The sequence below is a fragment of the Felis catus genome, chromosome B3 (assembly GCF_018350175.1).
Source record: "Felis catus isolate Fca126 chromosome B3, F.catus_Fca126_mat1.0, whole genome shotgun sequence".
Taxonomy (NCBI): domain Eukaryota; kingdom Metazoa; phylum Chordata; class Mammalia; order Carnivora; family Felidae; genus Felis; species Felis catus.
In genome coordinates, this window is record NC_058373.1 from 3,956,048 (window position 1) to 3,969,995 (window position 13,948).

Sequence of the window (13,948 nt, forward strand, 5' to 3'; positions counted from 1 at the left end):
TGCCATGGGCCCTAAAGAATGGGTAGTATTTGGGGAGTGAAGAGAGGGCGACATTCGAAGCAGGTGGAGCCCCATGAGGAAGTGTGTGTGAGATCGAGGCAGGGTAAACCAGGTTGTACATTAAATACATTTGGTGTATCCTGTTATAACCACATCCCATCTGATGAGGCTGGGGAGTCTGAATGTTGTTATTGCAGGAGAGGAGACAGCTAATCTAGGCCTATGGCTTTAAATATTCTCTTCATCATGATGAACATAAAATATATATTAATTATCTGTTGTGTATTATTATGTTATTATCTGTCTTGCCAGTAGACAGGAAAAAGTATGGGCAGGGAAAACACCCACATTTTAAAAGCTTTGGCCTCAGTATGGCACCCTCATTTTGGCTCTTACTTCATTGTCTAGGATTCAGTAACATTATCCCACTTAAATTTAGAGGAAGCTAGGAGATACAAGTCACATCTCAAGAAGAAGAGAAAACAGATGTTTTGTAAACAGCCAGTACTCACTGCCTGTCTCTGTCTGTACCTGACCTTGTCTTCTCTCACTCTCCTCATTATTCACTGTGTTTCATAAACACTAGCCAGGGTTATTTCTATTTTAAGCCTTTGTGTTTACTATTCCCACGAATTGGAATCCTTTTGCCTTGAATCTGTATGTGGCTTCCTCCTTTTAATCATTCTGATACCAAGTTAGATGAGACCTGAGAGAGGCTGTCCCAGACCTTAGTCAAAGTAGATACCATGTTCCCCTGAACAATCCTTCTCTGTTACTCTGATTTATTTTACTCACAGTAGGTTTCACTATCTGAAATTCTTAAGTAGGTATTTTTGTATGTGTCTGTGTATTTGTGTATGTTTATGATGGTTATCTACCTTCCCCAGCTAGATTGTAAGCTTTTTTTTTCTTTTAAGATTTTATTTCTCAGTAATCTCTACACCTAGCATGGGGCTTGAATTTAAAACCCCGAGATCAAGAATCACGTGCTTTACCAACTGAACCAGCCAGGCACCCTGATTGTAAACTCTTTGAAGGCAGGGACTTTGTTGGGTTACCACTGTATTTGTAACACTAAAGACAGTAGAACATAGTACCTGTTCAGTTAGTATTTGTTGACCAACTGGACTGTGTCTAGAATGTTTCCTTTCCTTCCCACCTTGGCTAGTTCTCACTCATCCTTTTTTTTTTTTTTTTTTTCATGTTTATTTATTTTGAGAGAGAGAGAGACAGAGCATGAGCAGGGGAGGGACCGAGAGACAGGAAGAGAGAGAATCCTAAGCAGGCTCCGCGTTGTCAGTGTAGAGCCGAATGGGGCTCGAACTCACTAACTGTGAGATTATGACCTGAGCTAAAATCAAGAGCCGGACACTTAACCAATTGAGCCACCCAGGTGCCCCTACTTCTCACTCATTTTTAATGTCTTGGCTAAAATTATACTTCTGCAGTGACTTCTTTCTTAAGAATTGACACCCTGCCCTCCTCCATGACATTTAGTGTATTCTGTTATAACCACATCCCATTGTGAGTTTGTCTGTCTATTGCACTGTACCTCGGGAAGGATGTACAATCATCTTGCATTAATTATCCTGAAGGGCAGGGGCTAGATTGGGTCCTCCCCACTATACATAATATCCACTGACTGGATGTTTGAGAGCCCCAGGCACTGCTCACATTGCTGGGACACATTGCTTAATCCTAATTTTCTTCCCCTAGGGGGTTGTCACTCCATTTGTAATTCAGTTTATGTTTGAAATAGCATTGCTTGCATCTGAGCGACTTGTCCTGGAAGTTGTTTTGTAAATAGCTCCTATGTTAGGCGTGCCATTGGAGCCTGGGGGTCTTGAAGTAGGTGCCTTGTGCAGTGTAAATACTCGAAATATTTGTTGATTTGATTTGATTCACCATTGCTTATATTAAAATCTAGTCTTGCATTACGTGTACAAAACATAATCTTAGCTGTTTTTATGATCTTTACTGGGCTCTCAGCTGTAATTTCTTACTATAACATATCTGCCAATAGAAGACCTGTGTGTTTCCACACCATAGTCCAGTTTGCTTCAAGTGTACTTGTTAAAAATTGGGATGAAAGAGAAGTCTAGGAGCTGAGAGAAAGAAGGTTGGGCCATGCTTCAGGAGCTTTTTTTTTTTTTTTTTTTTTTTTTTTTTTTAATGTGTGTTTATTTGCTTATTTAAAGAGAGAGCTCACAGTAGGGTGAGAGAGAGGGAGAGAGAATCCCAAGCAGGTTCCACATTGTTAGCACAGAGCCTGATGCAGGGCTTGAGCTCACAAACCATGAGATCATGACCTGAACTGAAATCAAGAGTCAGATGCTCAACTGACTGAGCCACCCAGAACACCCCAGGAGCTCTTTTTATAGTTTTAGATTCTAGAGAAGCTTTTTCTCCTCTGGGATTTGAATATACGTTCTGGAGGGATGTGCTTCCTCCAGAGAGATGCTGTTTCTCTCTTAGAGCTTTTTGCTAAAGGAAGAAGGTACTGTGTCACATTGATAGAAAAAAGCAAATTTACATTATGCCAAGGCCAGTATAATGTGTTTTTTCCCCTGCTGATATGTTAAGGTTCTTTGTTTATCTTTACTGAAGTTTATTAGCATACAAAGTAGAGATATGTGGATCCAAAGTTGTCTGTTTTCCCACCGAATGATTAATTTTGGTCAGTGTATATTCCTAATCCTACAGAATATTGAGGTATATTGGTTTACATTCATTTACCTGTGGAAAAGCTTTATGGAACCGTACTCTGTATTCATCTGCTCAGCTACCAGAGAAGGAAAAACTTGATTTAAAAAAAAAAATTATGTATAACCTACTCATTTTTAACATAATGTTGAGCCCCTGTGCTGACACCTGCTCGAATGATAGCTGTGGTTCAATACTGACCAAATGTTTGGATGTAGTATGAATGTGTAGACCATTACGGAATCGATTTTTTTTTTAATAAATTTTTCTTAGATGTGTATTACTGGGTAATTTAAGCATAGTGAATGTATGTAAGTACGGCATCCTCATTTTTATTTGAATCCTGTGATTATTAAGTGTTGTTATTATGAGTATCAGTGATTGTATTAGCGAAGCCCTCAGGCCTCTGATGTGTTTTTTGTTTGTCTTGGGTTTTCAGTCTTCCTCTTCAGAAAGACTCTTTGGACTGTGATGCTTTTCAAGCACTTCCCTCTACTTGTCACACATTCCCTCCTCCTCTGTCTCTGTTTGGGTGCAGCCTGTCGTTTTGTTCTGGTCTGTTGGCCTCTATGGCCTGTCTCTGGACTTCCTGCTTTTGGTCTACTATAGAAAAGCTGAGCGGATTCGAGTTTTGCCTCTGATTAAAGGAGAAAGGTTCTGAGTGAGGGCCTGAGTTCTGGGCAGGACATTTATGCTTGGACGTCAGATAGGGATTTCACACTTCACATGTCCCAAACGAAACTCCAGATCCCCCTCTCACCATCCCCCAAGGCCAACTCACCATCCCCCCTCTGTAGGCTTTCCCATCTCAGTTGATGCCACTGTTGTCTGTCCGTTGCTTAGACCATAAACCCGGGAATTACCCTTGACTCCTATCACCCCCAGTATTCAGTCTGTTAGGACATCACACTGAGTCCTCCTTCAGAGTATATCCTGAATCTGGTGGTTTCTCACCACTTCCTCCTGGTCCAGGCCGTCATCACCTCTGATGTGGATCAGAGCAGGAGCCTTCTAACTGATCTCATTTCCACTCTGACCTCCACTAGAGTCTCCTCTCAACATGGCTGCCAGCGTGATCCTTCTAGAACATAAAATGTCACAGCTCAGAATCCTCCAGGGGTTCGTTCTCCTTTGTACTCAGAGTAAAAGCCAGATGATTGACAGGGTACTATAAGATTGTACCCCATTTCCCTCCATTTCTGGCCTCCTCGCCTACCACTTTTCCCTCTTGCCCACTGCAGTCTACCCACACTGGCCTCCTGGCTTGGTCCTCACACATGCCAGGCACACTTTGATGGGAGAGCCGTCACACTGGACATCCCGAACACTTCTGGCTAGGCCTCTGGCTGACTCCCCCATACCCCCCGTCAAGTCTTGGCTCAGACGAGCTGCCCAAGCTGTCCTGTTTTATTTATTTATTTATTTATTTATTTATTTATTTATTTATTTATTTATTTATTTATTTAAAAACAATTTTTTTTTAAATGTTTATTTTTGAGAGGGACAGAGACAGAATGCAAGTGGGTTGGGGCAGAGAGAGAGGGAGACACAGAAGTAGAAGCAGGCTCCAGGCTCTGAGCTGTCAGCACAGATCCCGACGTGGGGCTCGAACTCATGAGCCGTGAGATCATGACCTGAGCTGAAGTTGGATGCTCAACCGACTGAGCCATCCAAGTGCCCCAAAGCCATCCTGTTTTAAACTGCACTTGGGATTCCTCTCACCCTACGGTCTGTCCTACACTTAGCATCTAACTTGTTAAATCTATTTATGTTTAATGTTAACCCCCACTAGAATGTAAGCTCCATAAAGGCAAGGGATTTATTTTTAACTTTTTATTCAGTGATGTATCCTTAGCGTCTAGAACAGTGCCTGACACACAGTGCGTGCTTAATAAGGAATATTTGGGGAACGAATGAATGGTTATCTGTAGTCTTTATAGATTTATGTATGTCACTAATTTGAAGCCCTTTTCTCAGACTTACAATTAATCTTACTCTGGGTATTTGAGTTTGCTTAATAAATGGCACAAATATACAAGGAGATACTGTACCTAAGCTTCCACGTATGGTAAAGAAAAAGTTGAATATTAACTTCATAGCAATTATTTAAACTCTTTTTTTTTTAATAAAATTTTTAACGTTTATTTTTGAGAGGAAGCAAGAGCACGTGAGCGAGGGAGGGCCAAAGAGAGAGGGAGACACAGAATCTGAAGCAGGCTCCAGGCTCTGAGCTGTCAACATAGAGCACAACGTGGGGCTTGAACTCACGAACTGTGAGATCATGACCTGAGCTGAGGTCGGATGCTTACCTGACTGAGCCACCCAGACGTCCCCTAAACTCTGTTTTGTTTTGTTTTTTAATGTTTATTTTGAGAGAGAGAGAGAAAGACAAGTACGTGAGCAGGGGAGAGGCAGAGGGAGTGAAAAAGAGAGAATCCCAAGCAGGCTCTGTGCTGTCAGTGCCGAGCCCGACATGGGACTTGATCTCATGAACCGTGAGGTCATGACCTGAGCCGATATCAAGAGTCGGAAGCTTAACCAAATGAGCCACCCAAGCACCACACTTTATAGCACTGTTTTAAAGAAAACTTTGCTGTTTAATTGTTTTCATTCTTTAATATTTTTAAGTATAGGGGCTGTAGTTTTAAGTATCTAATCTCCTTTTTTAATTGAGATTTGAAAACTTAATGTAAGTCTGTTTGTTGGTGTTTTGTTAAAGATCAAAATATTCCTAATTTGATTTATTCTTGTATTTTCCCTGTAGACACACTCTGTGCCGTTCTGGAAAGAGACACACTTAGTATTAGAGAGAGTCGACTTTTTGGAGCCGTTGTACGATGGGCAGAAGCGGAATGTCAAAGACAACAATTGCCTGTGACTTTTGGAAACAAACAGAAAGTTCTAGGGAAAGCACTGTCCTTGATCCGGTTTCCACTGATGACCATTGAAGAGTTTGCAGCAGGTAGGGCTATAACTTGACCAAAATCTGTGTGAAACTATGCCAACAGGCAGTCAGCCAGCCTCCCTGTGCAAAAGAGGGAAAGAAGCTGGTACTTACTGAGCTCTAGTCACATGACACATGGAGGTGTGTGTAATTTCCTTTACTTCTGGTGGCCCTTCAAGATAACATTGTAAGTTAGTTATTTATTTTGATATGTGCACTAGGTTCTTCTTTTTTGGGTGGGGGCTGTAGTGTGCACAAGTGTTACGTTAGTCTCTGGGGTACAGGTGGTGATTCTGTTCTACGGGGCTGTATGCTCACCGCAAGTGTAGCCGCCCGTCACCACCTAAGACTACTACGGTGTCATGGACTATATTCCCTGTGCTGTTACTTTTTATTCCCATGATTTGTTCATCCCATAACTGACGGCCTGGGCCTCCAACTCTCCTTCAGCTGTTTACCCCATCCTCCCACCCCTTTCCCCCTGGTAACCATCAGTGTGTTCTCTGTAGTTTCTTGGTTTGCCTCTCTCTTCTCACCCTTATGATCATCTGTTTCCTAAATTCCACATATGAGTGAAACGATATATTTATCTTTCTCTGACTGACGAACTTTACTTAGCATTATACTCTTTAGCTCCACCCATGTTATTGCAAATGGTAAGATTGCATTCATTTTTATGACTGAGTAATATTCCATTGTGTGTGTGTGTGTGTGTGTGTGTGTGTGTACATACATATGCACCACATCTTCCTCATCCATTCATCAATTGATGGACACTTGGGCTGTTTCCATATCTTGGCTATTGTAGGTAATGCTGCTATACACATAGGGGTGCATGAATCCCTTTGAATTAGGGTCTTTGTATTCTTTGGGTAAATACCTAGTAGTGTGATTGCTGTATCGTAGGGTAGTTCTATTTTTAACTTTTTGAGGATCCTCCATACTGTTTTCCATAGTGGCCGCCCTAGTTTGCATTCCCATCAACAGTGCAAGAGGATTCCTTTTTCTCCACATTTTTGCCAACACCTGTTATTTCTTGTGTTGTTGATTTTAGCCATTCTGGTGATATCTCGTAGTTTTGATTTGCATCTCCCTGATGATGAGTGATGTTGAGCCTCTTCATATGTCTCTTGGCCATCTCTGTGTCTTCTTTAGAGAAATGTCTGTTCATGTCTTCTGTATTTTAAACTTAATATAAAGGAAATCATACATACAGTATGTGCTCTTTTGTATATGGCTTTTTCTTTTTTTAAAGTTTATCTTTAAGAGAGAGTGTGTAAGTGAGTGGGGGAGGGGCAGAGAGAGGGAGGGAGAGAGAATTCCAAGCAGGCTCTATGCTGACTGATGTGGAGCTCCAGCTCACCCACTGTGAGATCATGAATTGAGCCGAAATCAAGAGTTGGATGCTTAACCGACTGAGCCACCCAGGCACCCCTGGCTTTTTTCTCTTAATGTTATGTCTGTTAGATTCATCCTTGAGGTAGTGTTTTCACTGTTGTATAATCTGCCATAGGAATGTGCCATGATTTATTTATGCATTTTACTGTTGTTGAACATTTGGGTTGTTTCTCTTTGGTGGCCATTAAGAACATTCTTGTACATGTCACTTAGGAGACATATGTAAACATTTCCGTTGCATGCCAAATCTTGCCATTTGCACCTACGTGGATGGAACTGGAGGGTATTATGCTAAGTGAAATTAGTCAGAAAAAGACAAATATCATATGACTGCACTCATATGAGGACTTTAAGAGACAAAATAGATGAACATATAAGGGAAGGGAAACAAAAATAATATATATAAAAACAGGGAGGGGGACAAAACAGAAGAGACTCATAAATATGGAGAACAAACTGAAGGTTACTGAAGGGGGTGTGGAAGGGGGGATGGGCTAAATGGGGAAGGGGCACTAAGGAATCTACTGAAATCATTATTTCACTATATGCTAACTAATTTGGATGTAAATTTTAAGAAATAAAAAATAAAATTAAAAAAAAAGTTAAGGTTAAAGTTCATTTTTTCCCCTATCAAGCCATATATTAAAAAACTATCTTTGCCTCGCATACATTGCAGGGCCAACTTTGTTGTAAATCAGGTGACTGTGTGAATGAATCTGTTTCTGGAGTGTCTGTATTTTGTTCCACTGTTACATTTGTTTATTCTTGTACCAATCCTGCATAGTTTTAGTTCTATAGTTTTACACCAGATCTTGAAATCTGATAGTGAAAACTCCCCAGCTTTGTTCTTCTTCAAGATTATCTTGGCTATTTTTGGTCTTTTGCATTTTCATATTAATGTATTTTTTAAAGTTTTTTTATTTTTTGAGAGAGAAGGAAAGAGAATCCCAGGCAGGCTCCACACAGGCAGCACAGAGCCTGCCTGACGCGGGGCTCAAACCCACAAACCATGAGATCATGACCTGAGCTGAAACCAAGAATCGGATGCTTAACAGACTGAGCTACCCAGGTGCCCCACATATAAGTAAATTTTTTAATCACCTTGTCAATTTCTACCTCTTCCCTGTACCCCCCACCCCGCAAATTATCATATTTTGATTGGAACTTAGATTGGTGTGGGGATAAATGACATTTTTGTAATATTGAGTCTTTCAATCCATCAGCATTTATCTAAGTCTTTTAAAATCTCTTTTAGTAATATTTTGAGTTTTCTGGTAGAGGTCTTGTATACTTTTTGGGAGGTTTATTCTAACCTAGATACTTTTTTTTTTTTTTAATTATTTTTTTTTAATGTTTTTGAGAGAGAGAGACAGAGCACGAGTTGGGGAGGGTCAGAGAGAGAGGGAGACACAGAATTCAAAGCAGGCTCCAGGCTCCGAGCTGTCAGCACAGAGCCCGATGCGGGGCTCGAACCCACAAGCCGTGACATCATGACCTGAGCTGAAGTCGGACATTTAACCAACTGAGCCACCCAGGCGCCCCTAGATATTTCTTTTTTGTTTGTTTGTTTTTTTGTTTTTACAGAGAGAGACAGAGCATGAGCAGGGGAGGGGCAGAGAGAGAGGGAGATGCAGAATCCGAAGCAGGCTCCAGGCTCTGAGCTGTCAGCACAGAGCCTGATGCGGAGCTCAAACTCATAGACTGTGAGACCGTGACCTGAGCTGAAGTTGGACGTTTAACCGACTGAGCCACCCAGGCGCCCCTAGATATTTCATTTTTTAAATGCTATTGTAAATGATTGTCTTTAAAATTTCCATGTTATAATCAATTGTTCACTGATAGAAATAGTTGATTTTTCTATATTGACCTTGTATCTAGTGAACTTGCTAAATTCACTGATTCTAATAATTTATTTGTAGATCACTGTACATAGTCTACATGTACAATCATGCCACTGCAAACAGTAATAATTCTACTTCTTCCTGTCTAATCCTTAGACATTTTATTTCTTTTTCTTGCTTTATTATGTGGTCTAGGACCTCTGGCATATTAGTGAATAGCAGTGCTGGTAGTGAACATCTCGTCTCATTCCAGTGTTACACACAAAGCTTTACTATTTCCCCAGAGTAGGCTTGCTGTAAATGTTTTGTAGGTGCCTCGTATTGGATTAAGCAAGTTTCCCTCTGTTACTAGTCTGTTAAGAGTTTTATAATGAATTTTATCAAATACTTCTCTTCATCTTGTCATGATACAGTAGTTTTCCCCTTTATTTTCTCTTTCTTATTTGTAATTGGCCTTACTAAGCGGTTCATAATTGGGCAGCATCCCATCTCGCAAGTAGAGAGATGCTCCTTGCTTTATTTTCTTAACTTGGTGAACTAGACTGATTTTCCAAATTAAACCTATTTTGGATTTCTTATGTAAGGTAGACTTAGTTGTCATGCTTTATCCTATGTTACCAGATCCAATTTGCTAAATTTTAAAATATTTTTATGACTATTTCATGAGAGAAATTAGTCTATAATTTTCCTTTCTTGTAATTGTCAGATGTGGATTACCAAATTTATGCTGGTTTCATCCAAAACTTAACAAATGCTTGTTTTTTTAGTGTTGAAAAGATTGTGTAAGATTGGTGTTGTTTTTTTCCTTAAATGTTTAGGAAAATTTGCCAGTGAAGTTATCTGGATCCAGAGTTTACTTTATGGAACATTTTTAATAGATCTTTTTTTTTTTTTTTTTAATTTTTTAAAGTAATCTCTACATCCAACATGGGGCTCAAACTCACAACCCCAAGACCAAGAGTTGCACACTACTGAGTGAGCCAGGTGCCCCTGTGGAAGGTTTTTAATTAGAGATTCAATTTCTTAGATAGAGTAGCATAGCACTATTTCTTTTTGTAACCGTTGCCTCTAGCCTTTTAATTTTTTTAACATGAATGTTACAATATCCTTTTATTATCTCTACATCTGTGGAGTCTAAATTGTGTCCCTATATTCATTTCTTTCCTTTTTTTTTTTTTAAGTTTATTTATTTTAGAGCGAGCACAAGAGCAAGCGGCAGAGGGGCAGAGGGAGAGAGAGAATCCCAAGCAGGCTCCACACTGTCAGCCTGGAGCCCAAGTGGGCTCAAACTCAGGAACAGTGAGATCATGACCTGAGGCGAAAAAATAGTTGGATGCTTAACAGACTGAGCCCTTACCCGCCCCTCCCATACTCATTTCTGATATTGGTATATTGTATCTTCTTTGATCAGCCTTGCCTAGTGGTTTATACATTTTATTAATTTTTTCTAAGAACCGACTTCTGGCTTTATTAATATTTTCTATTGTATGTATGTTTTCCATTCCATTAACTTCTGCTTTTTTATTATCTCCTTGATTTGATTTTAGTTTGCTAGGGATTATTTTGTCAGTCTTTGTGGGTTTTTTTTCCTTTCTTTCTTTTTTTTATTGAATGTTTATTTTTATCTTTGAGAGAGAAAGATGGACAGAGTGCAAGCAAGGGAGGGGCAGAGAGAGAGAGACACAGAATCCAAAGCTGAGCTGTCAGCACAGAGCCCAGTGCAGGGCTCGAATCACGGACTGCGAGATCATGACCTGAGCCGACATCAGACGCTTACCGACTGGGCCACCCAGGTGCCCTTCACTTCACAAGTTTTGATATGTATTTTCATTATCATTCGATAAAAAATACTCTCTCATTTTCATGGTGATTTTTTCTTTATGACCCATGATATCAGCCAAATTTTCAAATATTTGGGGACTTCTCCCCCCAGCATTTTAAGACCCCTGAAATTTCTGTTAAATCTTTAGTTTCTTAGCAGTTTCTTTCTGCTTGGTTTCTTGGTCTCATAATTTTCCCTTGCTTATCATAGCTTAGGAATCAGCAAACACTTCCTGGAGAAATTGTGCAGAAAATGTTGGTCTTACCTCTCTTACCCCCTTTCTGCAGCATTGTTGTCTGGCTGCTTTGGTAGCTTTAAATTCCAGTGTTTGTCTCCTCAGTCCAGTGAGGATTACATGATTTCTAGGTTGCCTGTTTCTGTTTGGCATTTATGCCCTGTGAAGCAGATCAGCAAATATCCCAAGGGGAAGAAATAGTGACAAATATATGGCTTCATCTCAACACATTTCCTTTCTCAAACACTGCCTCAGCTGTTGTCAACTTAAAAATAGCTATTTTATGTATTTCATCCATAGTTGTTCTGTGATGTAGATGATTCCATCCTACAGACCACACTCCTTAGTATTTTTATGTAGTCAAATAATGTTTCTTTTGCTGTTAGGCATATTCTTTTCCCTATGTTACCTCTGTATTGTGCTTTTAAAAACGTTTTTATGAAGGATTCCCTTTATCTATTTTGCTGTTGAGTATGTTTGCTTTTTTTTTTTTTCCCTGTCTAGATTTGGAAATTAGAAATTCTGTGTTTATTTTTCCCCCCTCAGTTTTCTTAATTCTCCATTTCACAATAAAACAATACTTACTGCTCATCCCTATTGGAGATAAGAAGGTTACAGTGGTGTGTTACTCCTTTCAACCTTTGCAGACCACTTGGTGACTGGTCACACACACACACAACACGTTATGGTGACACAACTGTGGTGGGCCTGGTTCTAGGTCATACTAGGTCGTATCTGATTACTTTCTTGCAGTAGGTATATGGCTCATATCTGAGAACAGTTTCCTGATCCGAAGACTTCTTTTTTCAACCAAGGAAGTTTTATTATAGTTTTGAATTATTACATCATCTTTTTATTTTAATTTTCTTTTTAATGTTTATTCTTGAGTGAGCATGAGTGGGGGAGGGGCAGAGAGAGGGAGACACAGAATCCAAAATAGGCTCCAGGCTCCGAGCTGTCAGCGCAGAGCCCAACGCGGGGCTCAAACCCACGGACCACAAGATCATGACCCGAGCCCAAGTTGGATGTTTAACTGAGTGAGCCACCCAGGCGCCCCTGCGTCCTATTTCTTATTATTAGTTCTTCAGGAACACTTGTGACCTGTATGTGTGTCCCTGCTTTTTATAGTTTTTACTCACCTGGAACATTTTAATTCTTCTGTGTTATGTTAGTCCTCGTCATTCTGAGCAAGTCACATGGGTTCATCCCCATCTCTGTTGATATTAGCACTCCCAGTTCTGTTCTTTTTACTAAAATGCAGGTTTTAAGTTTTTAGTTGTGTTTTTTTGTTTTTTTTTTTCCTTTTTTACACTCTTTCCTCATCCAGAGGCTGCAAATCACTGTTGGGGCCAGGTCTGGCAGGTTGATAGATTAATCTAATGTTTAAAATCAGGGGGTTTTACAGTACTGTCTGAATTTAGGACTTCTAAACCAAATTTCTAGTGTTGTGCAGTCTCTTATTTAGATTGCTTTTACCAGTCTTGTAAGGGATCTGGCATCTTTTTATTAGGAGTGGCATTTATTCCTGGGTAAGTTTAAACTGAACGGGCTTTTTCAGAAGCAGTGAATGGGAACACTGTAACATACGTGACGTGCTGCTGGCACAGCTCATCCAGTCTTAGCTTCTGCCCTCTGCTTTCTGAACGCTGGAAGCAAGCACCATCCCATGTATTTCCCCCTCTAGGTGGGATGTAGAGAGGTAGCGAGAGCTCTGGCTACCACGCGAGCATTGCCCCCGTAGGGAATGACTCTTCTTCCTGGTGAACAGGTGTCTGTGGTGCACAGAGGGGGTGGGTGGATAGAAAAATCCAGAGATCCTTCTGCGATTTCAGGGTTTCATCTAAGCTTTGATTTATTTACTAATGGTTTTCACACTTAAGACCTATTAGGTTAACTTCAAATGGATTTTGAAATCCTTACAATTAAATACATGCTCAAAATTTTCTGCCTCATTGTTACTTTACCTCTTCTGGATTTGAATTCACTTCGTTTGGAGTGTTACAAAGTTAGGGATTGAAATCCAGTCGCTTTTACTAAGGTCAGATTTTTATTTCTGCAGGTCCTGCCCAGTCCGGAATTTTGTCAGATCGGGAGGTGGTAAATCTCTTTCTCCATTTTACGGTCAATCCCAAGCCCCGAGTGGAATACATCGACCGGCCAAGGTGCTGCCTGCGAGGAAAGGAGTGCTGTATCCGTAGGTTCCAGCAAGTGGAGAGCCGCTGGGGCTACAGCGGCACGAGCGACCGAATCAGGTGTCTGTCGCGTTGCAGGCGCGGGGGTGACGTGGGGCCGCACCTAGCATTTTTCTTTTGTCCTCATGTTGTGGGAGACACTTGACCACGTTTTATTTTCTGCTTTGTTTAGTACATTTCTGAGTTACTACAGGAGTCCAGAGTCAGGAAGATACAGCAGTGTCCTCGCTGCACTGGGAGTGAGGGGATCTCTCAGGAAACAAGTGAACTTAGAGAGGGCCGGGTGGGGTTTTCCACAGCACGGATTCCGTTTGGATCTCTACTGCTGGAGAGCAGGGTCTACACCTTCATTAATCAAACACTTGCTTCTTCTGTGTTTAATGTGAGCTTTTTGTTTGCAAAGATATTGCACGGGAGATAGTTCTATGTACGGTTGTAAAAGAGTGAAAAATCTAGAATCTTGAGACATGTGTATATAATCCTGTTGAGGAATTTATCTTTGCCCTACCTTGTTTTCTTTAGGCTAAATGTCAAAATAGAATGTTTCAGTTTCCATAAAATATACCTTTTGGATTTTTACTTATTTATAATAGCACTTTAGTATAAAGCTAGGAGCTAATAACAAGCTTGTTAAAAAACAATTCTGGGGGCGAGAACTCAGAAACGTTGGGTTAAAATGGAAATTTAAAATGCATTTGTGGACTGTTTAATAATTACTCACAATGAGAATATCATATGAAAATTTATGAGATGAGGCCAAAGTGTCACACAAAGAAACAGTAACAATGATCTACTTTTACTAAATAAACTAGA

The 13,948-nt window shown here is 40.3% G+C and overlaps 1 protein-coding gene across 1 annotated transcript in view; it reads left to right on the forward strand.

The window, feature by feature from the left end:
- Positions 1–13,948, forward strand: part of BTBD1 (BTB domain containing 1) — a 41,806-nt gene that overhangs the window by 18,051 nt on the left and 9,807 nt on the right. Inside the window, 2 exon segments of the mRNA XM_023254854.2 lie at positions 5,468–5,665; positions 13,003–13,195. Coding sequence (XP_023110622.2) covers positions 5,468–5,665; positions 13,003–13,195 — 391 coding nt within the window.